The sequence below is a fragment of the Medicago sativa genome, chromosome 7 (genome assembly GCF_051527215.1).
Source record: "Medicago sativa cultivar Bolivia chromosome 7, Bolivia_mono, whole genome shotgun sequence".
NCBI lineage: Eukaryota > Viridiplantae > Streptophyta > Magnoliopsida > Fabales > Fabaceae > Medicago > Medicago sativa.
In genome coordinates this window covers 50,491,308-50,507,172 of record NC_140755.1, presented here as the reverse complement: position 1 = coordinate 50,507,172, position 15,865 = coordinate 50,491,308, and the positions used below count along the sequence as shown (strand labels likewise).

The 15,865-nt window shown below is 37.5% G+C and overlaps 1 protein-coding gene and 1 pseudogene across 1 annotated transcript; one reads left to right on the top strand and one right to left on the bottom strand.

Annotated features, from left to right (window-relative positions):
• Positions 1–10,694: 10,694 nt before the first annotated feature.
• Positions 10,695–12,318, bottom strand: LOC146906502 (uncharacterized; annotated as a pseudogene).
• Positions 12,319–14,879: 2,561 nt separating this feature from the next.
• LOC146906501 (uncharacterized) lies at positions 14,880–15,547 on the top strand. Its single transcript, XM_085728857.1, has 2 exons — positions 14,880–15,428; positions 15,524–15,547. Exons 1-2 carry the CDS (start codon positions 14,880–14,882, stop codon positions 15,545–15,547), a joined length of 573 nt encoding a protein of 190 aa, XP_085584983.1.
• The last annotated feature ends 318 nt before the right edge of the window (positions 15,548–15,865 follow it).

Here is a 15,865-nt window from a genome sequence, read left to right as displayed (position 1 = left end):
AAGTGTATATGGCTGGGTGATTAATTAACAGTTAACTTTTCTTCTTGAAGACAAGAAATGAAACTGTTCAAGTAGAAAGTGTTTAGAAGTGTTTAGAAGTGTTCAAGTCAAAGTGTATATGGTGGTTTTATTTATAGCCATCAGTTATACTAACTAATTGTGTAACTAACTATAATTATCTAACTAAAATCTAACTGACTGTAACTACCTTAACTAACTCTAGTTATATAAACATGGTTTAATAAAACTCTGCTATGCAACAGTGCTATAGCAGCGTTATAGCCGCTATTTCGTAATATTTTGTAGGAAATAAATTAGCATAGAAAAACAATGATTTGTGCAATGGTGATAAACCGCCGCCTCAGCCACAATTTAATAATACTTATGCATCATATGATTTAGGCTTGAATTGGTACTGGAATTTGTGTTGTCAAATCATCTTATGGGATAAGAGGGCCTTAATCCAACCAATTATCATAATGAGTTATTTAGACATTGGCAGTCATTCACATACTGAATATGAGGGTATTTTTCTACTGATGTTGCTTTAGGGTTTATTTTCAACATTGCTGGCCTTCCTATATGTTTTTACAACAGACTTTGAGCTTAGATATACAACATTTAGCGCTATTCCAATTTTTGAGCTTACGTACCTTTCTATATAAATCTCATTTGGCGCCTATATGTTAATTATTCCAACATCTACGTGTTTTGATTACATTTTGACTCTAAAGTGTGTTATTCTTGAGATGATATGAAAATGATTTTTGTTCAATTCGACGATCTCTATTCAGATTATGTATTATGTGTGTTTTTCATACTTTCTTTGTTGATTCTTAGTATATTTTTGTACTGACCTAAATTTGTGGTTTTGTAATAAAATCTGATCTTTTATATGAAGTTTGTCGTAATTATAATTTCAACACCGAAGTGTGACTAGTCTTACTAATTGGACGTTGTTATTTAGGGGAAACTAAACTACATTGTCCTCTCCTAAAGTCTCTTTCAATGACACCGAGACCCCTCTAGTTTTAAAATGAACATTCACCTCCATTAATTGTTTTAACTAATGATACACTGTCCCTCGAAAGCTAACATAGTTGACAGAACGTTGCATAAACGCCCACTGCACAAAAGTCCAAAGAAAAGAGAATCGGAAAAAGAAAAAGGGAAAGATCGCGTTTACACATCTAGAATATGATTAATGCCCATGTATACTGAAATAACCATGGCACCACTGTAAGGCAAAGCCACACCAAACTAAATCGCCGCTTTGCAGTGAAGTTTTGTGTTAGTAGACTTCTCTGTCATTCTCTGATGCAGTGGCTAGTGGTTTTCATGATTTGTTTCAAACCACCTATACACAGAAACATTAAAAAGGTAAAATTATAAGCAGACTCTTTTTTTTTTTTGTTACATCCATATAATTTTTTTTGGTTACAAAATTATAAGCAGACTCTAAAAAGCTACCAGCATTGACTTTTTACATATTTGTTGTAGATCCAAAAATAGTCTCCACAACTTGAAAATCCCAAATTGCAAATTTCTTAACAAGATTCCAGCTGAGATAGTGATCCAAATTTAGCAGAAGCAACTCTGGCAAACTTGGAACATCTCACATTGCTTGATTTCTCAGCTGCCGATTTCTTTGTTGCACTAATGCGGTGAAGTCTGCACCTGAATGAACCTTCATGAGTTGTAACTGGTTTGCATTTGTTTTCCTTTCCATCTTCAAATCTTGAAATAGTTTCCTTTCTGTAACATTTTCATGACTTTTGAGTTATGATCAATGATTGTTCTCCTCTTTCAATTGATACATTCTTCTTTTTTGCTAGTTCTGGAAATAATAAGAGCGTCAAGAATAGTTAGTGAAGAATTGATACTACCAACACCTTTTATTGGAAAGCGACCTAACAATAACATTATTGTTCCAAAGGTATAGGGATGCTATAAGGGAGAGTCCTATTGCTCCAAAAAGATAAAAAAGAAGTCACAACTTGGTTTCCAAAATTCCAGTCTAAAATCAAATTCAAACACATGAATGTTACCAAAGTTTCGATTAAATAGCAAAGTACGCGTCTTGAATTATCAATTTTTATAAAGAAACAGCTCTTTAAAAAACGAAACCCTAATTCTATAGAAATATATAATTGTAGATGATACAAGTGCATTGACTACTTTCTTAAAATTGTACAAAGAAACCCTAATTCTATATTTATAACATTGTTAATCCTTGACCACGCATTAGAAACAGAACAACAATATGAAAACATTCATTAAAAAAAAATAATAATAAAATAATAATAATACTAATAATAATAATAATAATAATAATAATAATAATAATAATAACATTGAAAATAAAAAAATAAAAAAAAAAAACTTAGAAAAGTGAAAACAACGTGTTATGAAGATGTAACTTTAAGTAACAAAAATAACAAACAGACTGAGAGGAAAGAAAGCATCAATGATGAAAACACGCAGTCTTTGATTTCAGATAACTCAAGATGAGAGAAAGAAATAAGATCATTAGGTAACTTCCTTGCTCTCTGCGGAACCTTCCATTGTAAGAAATTTACCGGCGACGCAGCTCCTATGGAAGTGTCACGAATTCTTAAACAGAAAATTGCTTCGTGAATGAACTTCCTCTATGTTTTATAATCCATGACATTATTGATCGATTAGAAGAATTCACAGAGAGATGCAAGCGTTTTATATTTGGGTGTTAAGAGAAGTAAGGGTTTAGTTTATGATGAACAGAACATAGATTTCTTTTATAGAGTAAAAAATATCTTAATCTTAATCTTAATATATATAAATGTTAAACAGTGTTGCAAGCAACCCTGATTAACCCTAATCCCGCCCTTTTTTTAGGGTTCTGAAAAATATTTATGAAAAAAATCCCTCCAGAGATTCAAACCCATGCCATGTTGGATACTTCAAAGCATTTTAACCACCAAGCCACTTGCTGATTTTGTGATAGCATTTGGCTTCCACTACATGATATCCAATATTAAACTCCCTTTTCAAAAAACCAATTAATTCCTTTTCTTTTTTTCCAAGCAGTTTCGAACCCTTTTTTCTCCTTTCTCCTTCGCAATCTAAACCCAAAAGTCTGCGGGTTTTCAACCATTTCTTCCTCATTTTTCCTACGACATATGTCTTGAAAAATTAAAATGTAGGTGACCTTATAGGCTTATATGGTTGAATCACTTGATATGTTTCTCATACTAACTTTATACAGTAACTTTTTTCCTTTGATGTGTATTTTGAACTATTTAATTAGCTCATTGTTTAAATTTTGCTCATTGTTTAGATTTTGTATGACGAGTTGCAACTTCGGTGTATTTTATTCATTGTAGTCTTTATTGAAATGTTATACATAATATATTTAAACATGTTGACAACTAATAATATAGTAAACCTGATTCTTATATATGAAAATCGAAACAGACCCGTGCATCGCACGGGTTAGGGTCTAGTTTATATAAACGGAACAAATTCTTTTAAATGGAGGACAAACCGAAACTGAAAGTTAATGGATAAAGTTAAAAGAAAAAACATATATTTTTCTAAGGGGAAAAAAAACTAATTAAAATTTGATAAAACAGGATATGCACTAAAATTATTTGATACGTGTCCCATTTACCAAACAAAGCTTCTCAAGAGACAAGTGAGCACATTGGGATTACTCAATCAAAAGAAAAGAAGCTGTTAGATAAAGATATGATAATATGAACATGATTAAAATCAACTTTATCATTTGTTTGACAGACACAAGATAACAAATAGGATATCATTATTTTATTTTAATAATTAAATGAGAAAATTACTCTCGTAATTAATTAAATATTTTATAAATGATATGTAATTAATTAGTATAAATAAGTATGAAACTAGTATGGACACCCGTGCCAAGCACGGGCTAGAATTTCGTCATACTTAAAGAAGATGATATTGTGATGTATCAAATGTCATTTAAATCTCAACATTGGATAAAAGAAAGAGTGCACATCGAACAACAAATAAGTTAAAAAATACAATACTTAAGTCTTAAAATTTTGGATGAAGATATAGTATCACTTTCACTTGTGTGGTTGGTCTTTCTTAAATGCGTCAGCCCACACCAGTGTTGACTCCTCATAAGGCCCAAAAGTTGTATGATGTCCTGGTTTAACATTATGGGATAACAGGAGTGGTTATTGGTGGTTGATCACGATCACAGAGAGTCTGACACTTAATGGAGATATGTTAATATATCAAGTGTGTTAAAATTATAGTGTATGAAAGAGTGGATGTTGAACAACATCTAAATGAGTTGACTCATATACTTAATGTCCTATGATTGTAGAGGAAGATGTGATTTCAATCTCACTTTTGTGGTTGCTCTTAGCCTAATATGACTATGCAACTCAATGTAGTCTCCCACGAAAATCTCAACATTATGATATTTGTGTGGTTGCTCTTAGTTTAATGTGATGATACAATTTATTATAGGCTCCCTCGGAACTCTGAACATTATGATGAATTATTTCGTTAGTTTTTAGATGTTTGTTTAATTTTTATGTTAAATTTAATCTTTTGGGGTTTGAATTGTTTTCATGCAACATTTTTTTAATCAATCTCTATTATTTTAAATTCCTTCACCTTTGATCTTTGTTAAAATTTGATCAAATAAAAATGCTTATGTATTATGCTTAGTTGACAAAATACGTGTTTATTAGACATTTTTAAATGTTGTGTTTTTTAATTGTGTCTAATTTTTTAGTAAATTAATCATAAAAAAAATCTTAAACTCCTTCAATAAACCCAATCTCTCAATTTAAAGGTTCTTTTTCATCATTTTTCTTTTCCTAGTTTTTACATTCTTTTCTCATGAAAGAAAAGAATATAAACCCCTATAATAAATTAAAATCAAATCACCATTTTGACCATGTTGTGCCTTCGTTTGACCTTATTTGGCTATGTCACATAATTACAGACTCAGAGAGTCGTGCACTTGAAGAGAGATGTTAGTGTGTCAAATTTGAGTATAATTTCTACAATGGATGAAACAGTAGATGTTCATATATATATATATATATATATATATATATATATATATATATATATATATTAGAATTTAAATGAGATGATCATATATATATATTGCCGAATAAACAAGTATTGCCGAATATATTATTTTTTTGTCAAGAATTATTGTGAAAATTTTATTATTATTAAAAAATATTTATCTTAGGGTGAATTTTATTAAAAAAAAAAAAAGAGAGAACCTATAGCAACGGACAATTTGGTCCTATACCAACGGATATGGAGGTTGACTAAAGTTATTTAATAGGTGTAAAATGTCGTTGCTATAGCTCCGAAATCTATAGCATCAAGCTAATTTTCCGTTGGTATAAGCTATTGAGACGGCATTCTTGCCGTTGCTATAAGCATAGTATCCTAGACGGTAGCAGGTGGGCGTTGGTATAGGTTTTATGACCTATAGCAACGGCTTTTGAGACCTTTACCAACGGTTTCTGCCATTGCTAAATGGCAAGTTTCTTGTAGTGTTGATTCAGATGATATATTCTATAATAAAGCTAAATAAAAATGTAAGTCAAAATAAATTAGTGGTTATAAGTGAACATGTAAATGAAGTGGAGATAATAGAGAAATGAAAAACATGGGCATTTCCCACTTAAATTAAAGAAAGAAAATAACAAAATGAAATAAGAGAATTAGGTAAAGAAATGTCAATGTAACAAAGGCATAAAATAGAATTTTAGACAAAATTTTCAATAATATGAATTGTGAATCTAAAATGTGTTGTGAAAAAAGTGAGAGCAAAAACAATTATTTTATAGCCAAATACATCATAATCAAAATGATATTTTATTGTTCATCAATTCGTACTTATCAACTTAGAAATAAAATCAGGAAAATTCAAACCCATGATTTTATGATATTGATTCTATTTATTTGACATTTACATTTTTTTAGAGAGACCTTTACACACCTTATTGTTTGGTCAAATATAGATAAAGTGAATAATTGGGGTGTCTAGAGTTCAAATCTCGTCCCCTGCATATAACGCATTGTCGTGAACAACAGAGCTATGTTCACGTGGACATTGGTTTACATATTAAAAGGTGACAAAGTCATAAAATTTGATTTTTTATTTATTTGTATAATAAATATACATTTGAAGAAAAAAATATATAGTAGTAATTGATTTATCTATATAAATATGAAACATGTTACACTGTAACAATTTAAATATTAAAAGGTGACGATGTTAATTCTCAAAGACCTCATATGAAAAACATTTTTTTAATTGTCTAATGATGCAATTTGGTTGAATGGAGATAAATGATAATTAATTCTGAAAGCTTCATCCCAATAAATGACATTCTGTTTTTGGAATATTATTTTCCTTTCATAAAAGTAGCATAACAATTAGATATCTACCACCATCCCTCAAAAAAAAAATTAGATATCTACCACCAAAGGACTAAATTGCCATGCTTTTCAAAACACACAAAAAAAAAAAATTTTGACAAAACACATAACTTTTTTTAATGGGAGGAAGAGGAATATTTTTTTTTTTTTGGTTACAAGGCTAAAATCAAACAAAAACAAAAACAGAGAGAGGAAAAACAAAGTCAGAAGCCTAAGCTCTAGGAAAAGAGGTTCCTATGGCATCATTTCTAATTAAAACAAGAAGCTCATGAGGAGGAGAAGCATGGACTAAGCATTCTTCATTCGATGAGGCTCCCAATTTGGCCATGAAGTCCGCACATTGGTTTCCTTCACGGAGACAATGATGAACGGAGAAATTGTGAGCAGATAAGAGGTCCTTTATCTCCTGAGTTAGGACAGCATAGGCATGGAAATTTGATGCTCGGCCTGTAATGAGATTAATGGAGAGAAGGGAGTCCGAGTAGCAAGCTAAATCCTCTATTCCCATAGCTGCAGCCAATAGAAAGCCACGGTGAAGAGCAGTGAGTTCAGCTAACAGGATGTCTTTCGAATCCGGAATGAAGCCAGAGAAATCAGAGAGGTAGAAACTAGCGTTGTTTCGAATGATACCACCAAATCCAGCACGAGTTGGAGAGGGGTGGCGTTAATCTTTTGAAAACTAGCCTCAATGACATTTACTGAATCCTGAATATGGAAACTGATCCGAAATAATGGCCAAGTTTCATTGCTGATACACATCATGTTGTGGTGCCTCCAAGACCACCAAAGACCGGCGAGGAAGCTGCTTGCGCGAGACCCAGAAGAGAATGTCTTAAGCCAGACTTGTGCACAACCCTCAGTGAAGAAAGCAGTGTTATCGAAACCAATTTTGTGCCAGATCGATGTGGAGTATTTGCAGTCACGGACACAATGCAAGAAAGTTTCTTCATTTTCTCCACAACGCGAACAAGTTGCTGAGGCTGTCATATTTCTGCAATGAAGCAGGGATAAGGTAGGGGTTGCATTATGACAGGCAAGCCAAATTAGGAACTTGTATTTTTCAGGAGCTTTCAGCCGCCAAATCCAAGACCAAGTAGTATCATTACTCGTTGTTTCTGAGAGGGAGAGAAGCCAGGAGTACCCGCTTTTGGTAGTGTAAACGCCATTCTTGTTATGGTTCCAAATGAGAGCATCTTCAATATGAGCATTGAATCTCATGTGAGAATTGTTGATGGTGTCCGCTATGTGTTGAGGAAGGTTGGTGTAGAGAACATCAGTATGTTGGCCATCGGACGTGAAGACATCTTTGACAGAGAGATGGAGATCATGAATGTCGATGATAGGGACCAGGGAACCAAGTAAGCCATGAGAGCTCCAATTGCTAAACCAGAAAGAGGAGGTGCCCGCTCCTGCACGCCAAGTATAACTGGCTTTGAGAATGTTTTTGGCTCGAACTATAGAAGACCATGAAGGGGAGCTGCTGCTAGTCACTCTGGCATCAAGCATGTTAGGACCGGTTGAATACTTATTAGAGAGGAGATTCACCCATAACTTATTGGTGGATTGTACCATGTCCCAAACAAGTTTCCCAAGCAGACAAGTATTAGCATCTCTTGCTGAGCGAACACCCAAGCCACCAATATGCTTCGGTCTAGTAACTGTTTTCCAATTGACTAGGTGGATCCCTTTGTTATTAGAGCCTTTCCAGATGAAATTACGGGTGGTTTGGTCTATACTATCACATATATTTTGAGGAAGCCAATTAATCTTCATATAGTAAGTAGGGATGGAGGATAAAACAGAAGTTGCTAGAGTCAGTCTACCTGTTCTGTTTAGGACTCTGTTCTTCCAAGATGCAAGTCTGGTTTGCATTTTTTCAATAATAAAGTTAAAATCACTTCTTCTAGGTCGACCCTGAAGCATTGGAAAACCCAAGTACTTGCCAAGAGAAGTTGTGCTTTGAATACCAGAAATAGCAGTGAGGTTATTGATTTTGCAATTTGGGGTGCCAGAAGAATATAATGCTCTAGACTTGGAAATATTAATTTTCAAACCTGATGCTCTACTGAACCTGTCAAATAAACTAGTGATGAAGTGAAGTTGGGAGCTTTTAGCCTTAGTAAAAAGAAGAACGTCATCAGCAAAGAGAAGATGGGATATCTGAGGCCCGTCATTAGTGATGTGAATTGGTTCCCACCTCCCTTGAAGAACAGCATCATGAATAGCAACTGAAAGCTTTTCCATACACAGAATGAAGAGGTAGGGAGAAAGTGGGTCACCTTGCCTGAGTCCATGAGTGGGCTTGAAATGAGGCATCTTGTTTCCGTTCCATAAGATAGAGTAGTTGGCTGAGGAGACACAATGCATGATAAGCTTGACGGTAATATCTGGAAAACCAAAATCATGTAGACAAGAGTTGAGGAACTCCCAATTAACATTGTCAAACGCTTTTTCCAAGTCAAGCTTGAATTCTACACATCCATTCTTTCTTTTGGATCTTTTCATGAAGTGAACAATTTCCTGCAAAACAATTGAGTTATCAGATGTGCCCCTACCAGGTAGGAAACTACTTTGATAGGGGCCAATAATATTGTTAAGAAGAGGCCGCAGTCGATGAACTAAAACCTTTGTGATGATTTTGTAAACTATATTGCAAAGACTGATGGGTCTGAAATCTTTGTAAGTTTTGGGAGGATCAATTTTTGAGATTAGTGCAATGAGAGTGTTTGAGATCTCTGAATCAAAATGACCTGTTAGGAAGGCTGCTTCGACTAGATGGTGGATGTCATCACCAACAATATGCCAGTATTGTTTGAAGAAAATGCAGTGGAAACCATCGGGTCCAAGGGCTTTGTAAGGTTTCATGGAGTTGAGGGCAGCAAAAACTTCATTTTTGGTAACAGGAAAGGTTAGAGAATTTTTACCGGTGTCATCAAGGACGGGGTGGCTTCCTTCATTGAAGGTTCGGTTATGGGGGGGCTGGTTGCCGCAAAAGAAATTTTTGAAATATTTTTGGGCTTCTTCTTGGAGAATAGCACTGTCAGAAGTTGTGATGTCGTTTGAGAGCTGCAGCCTGTGAATTCTGTTTCGCTTTCTTTTGATGATAGTTTGAGCATGAAAAAAAGAAGTGTTTTTGTCACCAAACTTCACCCATTTTTCTCTTGACTTTTGGTACCACAACATTTCTTCTTGGAAGAGGATATGATTGTATTCTTGTTGCAGCTCTTTTTCAAGAAGTGTGTGTCGAGATGAGTCAACTCTTTCTAAATAGGATTGAACGCCCTTGAGCCTCCGTTCCACATGTTTTTTCCTTTGAAAAATGTTTCCAAAGACATCATGGTTGAAAGTGATTGAGTTCTCCATGACTTTGATTAGAGATGCGGTTGTGTTATGATTGTAAGTGGTCTAAGATTTTTTGACCACATCAATATACTCACTGTGGTCTATCCAGGCTGCTTCAAAACGAAAGGGTCGGGGCCCTCTAGCAAGAGGGAGGCCTCCAAAACGGAGGAGGAGAGGATTGTGATCTGAATGCAATCTACAGAGGACTTCAACAAAAGCTTCAGGGAAGGAAAGACGCCAGTCAACATTAGCCAAACCTCTGTCAAGCTTTTTAGAGAGAATACGGATGCCATTGTTGTTTTTATGCCAAGTATAGCGACCACCTGTTGTTGTAAGGTCGAGGAGGTTGCAATTGTTCATGAAGTTTGAGAAAGTGGCAGCTCTATTGTGATAGAAGATGCCGCCTCTTTGTTCACTGAGGAGGAGGGTCTCATTAAAATCACCTATGAGCATCCACGGTACGTCCATGGTATTGTTGATGTTCATGAGGTAATTCCAGAGGTTGGGTCGCATGGAGTAGTTCGGGCTAGCATAGATGCAAGTGCAAGTAGTGTTAGCAGTACCTCGGCCAATGGAGAAGGTTATGGAGTACTGGTTAGAATCAAGAATAGTTGAGGAAATGTTGGTGCAGAATGTTTGAGGAGCCAAATGCCTCCAGAATGACCATTTGCTTCAACAATGTGAACTGGAGTGTAGCCAATATTAGTCCAGAAGGAGGAGAGTCGAGTAAAAGGTATGTGAGTTTCATAAATAGCCATGAAAGTTGGATTATGCTTTCTTATCATATCTTTCAATTGTCTTCTGGCATTGTTATTGTATGCCCCTCTGATGTTCCAAGAGAGGATTGAAATATCTATCAGAGCATCCATAACAAGCTGGAAAACAAAAAGGTCCACAGAGATAGATAATTACGTGACCATGTCTTCATCACGTACACCAAGGTCATCATTATTCTTCATAGAAGCAATGCAATCATCAGTTGTGTCCTCACTGGTAACGTGATTGTGTCTAGCGCTTGGGCTTGTGTGAGGGTCAGTGATGGCTGAGGGGTTCAAATGTGTGGGGGTAAGGATGGTGACGTTACCAAAATTTGGTTCAAAAGTAACAGATTGGTCGAGTTTGTGTGGGGACGGGATGGATGTTTCAAGGTTGTTATTGGTTCTGTAGTTGCTCTTTACCACATAAGTTGGTATTGCATGCTTTTTTGAACTATCATTCACTGGCTTAGGTTTTGCATTAATGGTTGGGGAAGCAAAAGAGTATTCCATGAGGGGGTCAGAATTGTTTTCTTCTTGCCTACGTCTTTTAGGGTCATTGGTGGGTTTGTTTGCACGTGTTATGTCATTAGGATTGGGACGTGGGGGAAATTTCTGGTTTAGTGGGGCAGGTCTGTTTTTTTGGGTCACAGATGTCAGCGGAGTGAACCTATTGGTTTTGTTGGTAACAGGTTTTGAGGAAATTAAGGTGGGGTTACTGGTTGACTTCTTTTTTCTTGTAACAAGCAGCCAATCTCCATGAAGCTCTTTATTCCCTTCATCAATGCTAATTATATTGCCCTTAATTGCTGATAAATCATTTGGAACAAAATTAACTGCCTTACCGTTACTGGATTCCAGCATTAATTGTGACTGGTCGATGGTCTGGTTGATGTGTTGCGGCGGTTGGCTGTCCTCTTGTTGGTTGCCGGCAGTCTGTTGTTGTGGTGTCTCGGGAGGGGCGATTCTGGGGGGCGTGGTGCAGTTTCTACCCAGATGGCCGTAACACCCACAGTTGGTGCATATTAGGTGGAGGCCCTCGTACTGAATTTTGTACCAATGTCCATTCACCTAAATTTTTCCTACAACTGGCAGAGTGAGATCAATTTCGACACAGACTCTTGCAAATTTACCTCTTTCAACTTTCAGAGTGTTAGTGTCCACTTTGATTGGCCGACCAATTGCTGAAACCATGGCTAGAAGAAAACTCTCATCATAATAGACTAAATTTAAACCTGGAAAGCGAACCCACACGATCGTGCGTTCCACTTTGGCATTTGGAGAAGCAAATTCAGGTGACCAATGTGTGACTACCAGACAATGGTCATATATTAACCAAGGGCCTCCAGTAACAACTTTCTCTTTGTCTGCTGCTTGATCAAACTTCACCATATAGAAACCGTTGTCGTTATCCATGATTTCGAAACCTCCTTGGAGTTTCCAAATTCTATGCAGCCGATCTCTCATGGTGTTGTAACCTAGGGTTTTGCCCAACAGCTTGACGACGAGGGCGTCTTTCCATGGTGTGCAGAGTTCCTGAAACACCGTTGGTTCCAGGTAAACCTTTGGGAGTAGTCTGTTTCCATCTTCCAGTTCAATTCGCACCAAATTCTTTTCGATCATGTTTTCTCTTTCACGGGTTGGGACTTCTTGAGAGGATCCCAAGAGTTTATCGTGGAAGGAAGGCTTTGGCGGTGAAAGCTTTAGGATCGGGTGGCTTTTTGGTGTGGTTCAGGGTTGGATCATCTTGAGCGGAGAAGACAAACTCAGAGCTCATTGCACTAGGGTTTCTATTCCTAAGGTTTTTGTGTTTAGTTTACTTAGCGGTGCAATTAATTTTTGGAGAATCGCAAATCGCAATTGCCTTGAAGAAACGCAAAATTGCAACCTCCACAAGTAATCGCAAAATCGCATATATGAGAGATTCTATTAAGAATACATTGAACACGGAGGAAGAGGAATATAAAACTGATGAAAAAGTAATTGTCTATATTTAGGAAAAACATCATATAATAATTAACAAATGAGTAACGATCCATTTTGATTGGATCATAAAAAAACAAATGAGTTATGATCCATTTTTTGATTGGTTGATAAAAAATAAATGAGTCATAATCCATTATCCATTTTGATTGGATGATGAAAAGCATCAAATAAGATTAACAATGGGGTGCCTATTTAATATGGTGCTAATTAGATGAAGCATCCATAATTGTGGATGATCTTATATAAAGATAAAAATAGAGATACTCTTTAATGTGATGACTATTATAAACGGAATAAATTTTTTCACATTAATGCATTTTAATGTGATTACATTTTAAAAAGAATTAATGTGATTTATATTGCGATTAATGTGTCCTCAAATAATGAGTTAATGTGATTTATATTGAAATCCGTTCCAGGTATGAGATCCATTTAAATAGTTCACCTCTTTCAACAAATATTTTTTCATATACAACAATCATAAATCGAATCCTAAATCAAATAATAGTTAAGGGATTTAAATATCTATCATTTGTGTCACACTATGTTGATAATTTTTTATGTAAGTTTTGTAAATTAAAAATATAATAACATGGTTTTATAAATTTCAATTTATATTTTTTAAATGTAATTTACTTCTAAGGGTATATGGTAGAAATTTTTATGTCACTTATAGTTATAAATGATATAATATTGTGAAATTCAAATAACCAATTAAACATTCATTGCAAAAATAAAAGAGGAACAAATACAACGGATTCGGATTCACAATTTGCCGAATCAAAAGAAAGCACAACCTTTCTGCAAAAAAAAAAAAGACCCAAAAAACATCAGTTCAATGTACTCAATGAAGTATAAACACAAACACTATAAGAAAAAGTGATTGTATTTGGACCGTCATCACATTCCTAAGGACATGGGAGCCCTACAAAGAGGGCTCTAAGACCTCCAAAAAGGTCTGGGCGTCCTCTGGAAGGGCCTGGGCGCCCTCTGGAAGGGTTCCTGACCCCTTGCGCGCCCCCTAAAGGGCGCCGCCTCATCCAACTTCTAGAAGCCTCTAGAAACCGCCCAAAATACGTAAATACCCCTGTTGCTTGGGAACCAAGCAACCAGAGCCCAAGCCCATAGCAGGCTATAAATACTACTCTTGAGAGCATTCTCAAGGCATCTAATCATCAATCTAAACCCTAGAATCCTAGTATTCCTTACCGTACTTTTCTGCTAGTACAGTTGGCGCCGTCTGTGGGAAGAGGTAAAACTAACCTTGACCACGTTTCTGAATCGCAATCCGTGGTTCGGGAACCCTAACAGAGAAACTAGACCTTCAAATCGCAAAAACCCCTTTGCGATTTGGAAACCCTACCTTCCTAACCAACCTAAATCGCACCTCACGTACGGTTTAGAGAAAGGCTTTCCATCATGGCAACAACCGAAGAATTAGAAACCATGCGATCCCAGCTCGCTCAACTGAGGGATCACAACAACGCCCTTCAGGCTTCAATGGAAACCATGCAACAGAAGCAACTGGAAGAAAAAGAAGAATCGCATCACGGCGAGATGGACGACCCCGAGCCGCAACCGTTGTCGGCCGAAATCTGGGACGCGCCAGTTCCAAAAAACTTCAAACCTCCCCACCTGTCCACTTTCGATGGGAAGAGCGACCCCATGGAGCACATCACGGCCTTCAACACCCGCATGGCCGTGGTCGGAGCTCCTGACTCTCTGAAGTGCAAGTTATTAGCGGGCACCCTCTCTGACGCTGCTTTACGTTGGTACATGAATCTCCCACGGTTCTCCGTCCTCAGCTACCAAGACATGACGAGAAAGTTAGTCCAGCAATTTTCCGCTAGTCGCCATCGCAAAGTCCAGGCGACCAGCCTTTTCAACGTACGCCAGGGACAAAACGAATCCCTCCGGGACTATCTGGCGAGGTTTAACGACACAACCATCAAGGTGATCAATCCCAATCAAGAGGTGTTCGTGGGCGCCTTCCAGAATGGTTTGAGGGCGGGACAGTTTAACGAATCCCTGGCCCAGAAACCTGCTGACTCCATGGAAGAAATCATTGCCAGAGCAGAATGCTACATCAAGGGTGAAGAGAGTAACGCCGAAAAGAAAGCAAGAGATGCCAAAGAACGCGCACCCAGCGGAGCAGAACGGCGATCGTACCAGCCGACAGCTGGCAGAGATCGTATCCCTTACAGAAGACCGGAAAGGCGACCTTACGATTCCCGTTACTCGAGGCCGCGCCTTGAAGATTTTACTCCTCTAAACACAAAGCCAGAACGTATCATGAAGGAGGTCTACTAGACGAAGTTAATCCCCGACCCACCTCCCACGCGGTATCACACTATGGGAGGAGACAAAGATAAATGGTGCAAATACCACAAGATACGAGGCCATGACACTGATTCGTGCATACACCTTCGCCAGGAGATCGAAAAGTTAATACAGAACGGGAAGCTGAGGGGATACGCCCAAGATAGAAGGGGCGAGAGCAGGCAAAAAACCGACGATCGAAAGGAGGGAGTTACTGAAGAAAAAAGACACACGCTAAATACTATCTCTGGCGGCTTCTCAGGAGGAGGAGAGTCCAGTTCGTCTCGAAAAAGATATGTACGACAGGTGATGTTGTGCCAGGAGTATGAAGACAAAACCTCGGAGCATGAGCCAGACATTTCTTTCTCGACCAAAGACTATCAAGGCGTGATACCACATGACGACGATCCCATGGTTATCACTTTGCAAATTTTCAAGTGGGACGTGAAGAGGGTCCTAATAGATCCAGGGAGCTCTGCTGATATACTTTACTACGATACTTTTGACCGGATGGGTTTGGATCCGGAACAATTGCAGCCTTTCAGAGGAACATTGGCAGGGTTTACGGGCGAACAAGTGCACGTAAGGGGTTACGTCACCCTCAAGACGACTTTTGGCAGCGGAGTTTCCTCCAAAACCGTCCGCGTAAGGTACCTGGTAGTAAATTCGCCTAGGAGGCTTCTTATCCACCAAATTCCTAGTTATGAAATACCCTCTAGATAATGGGAAGATTGGGACCATTCGAGGCGATCAAAAGGTCGCCAGGGAATGCTATCACGCCAGCCTGCGTTTGCAAAAAACCAAGAAGTCCAGTGGCAAAGGAACACACGAAGTCAACATGATCGACCTTGATCCCCGAGAAGAATTTCAGCAAGAAAGACTCGAACCCACAGAAGATTTAAAGGAAATCTCCATCGGCCCACAGGCCCATCAGACAACGAAGATTGGCACGTCCCTGCCCCCTGAAGAGGAAGTCGCCCTGATCACTCTCCTACGAAAGAATTTAGATCTCTTCGCTT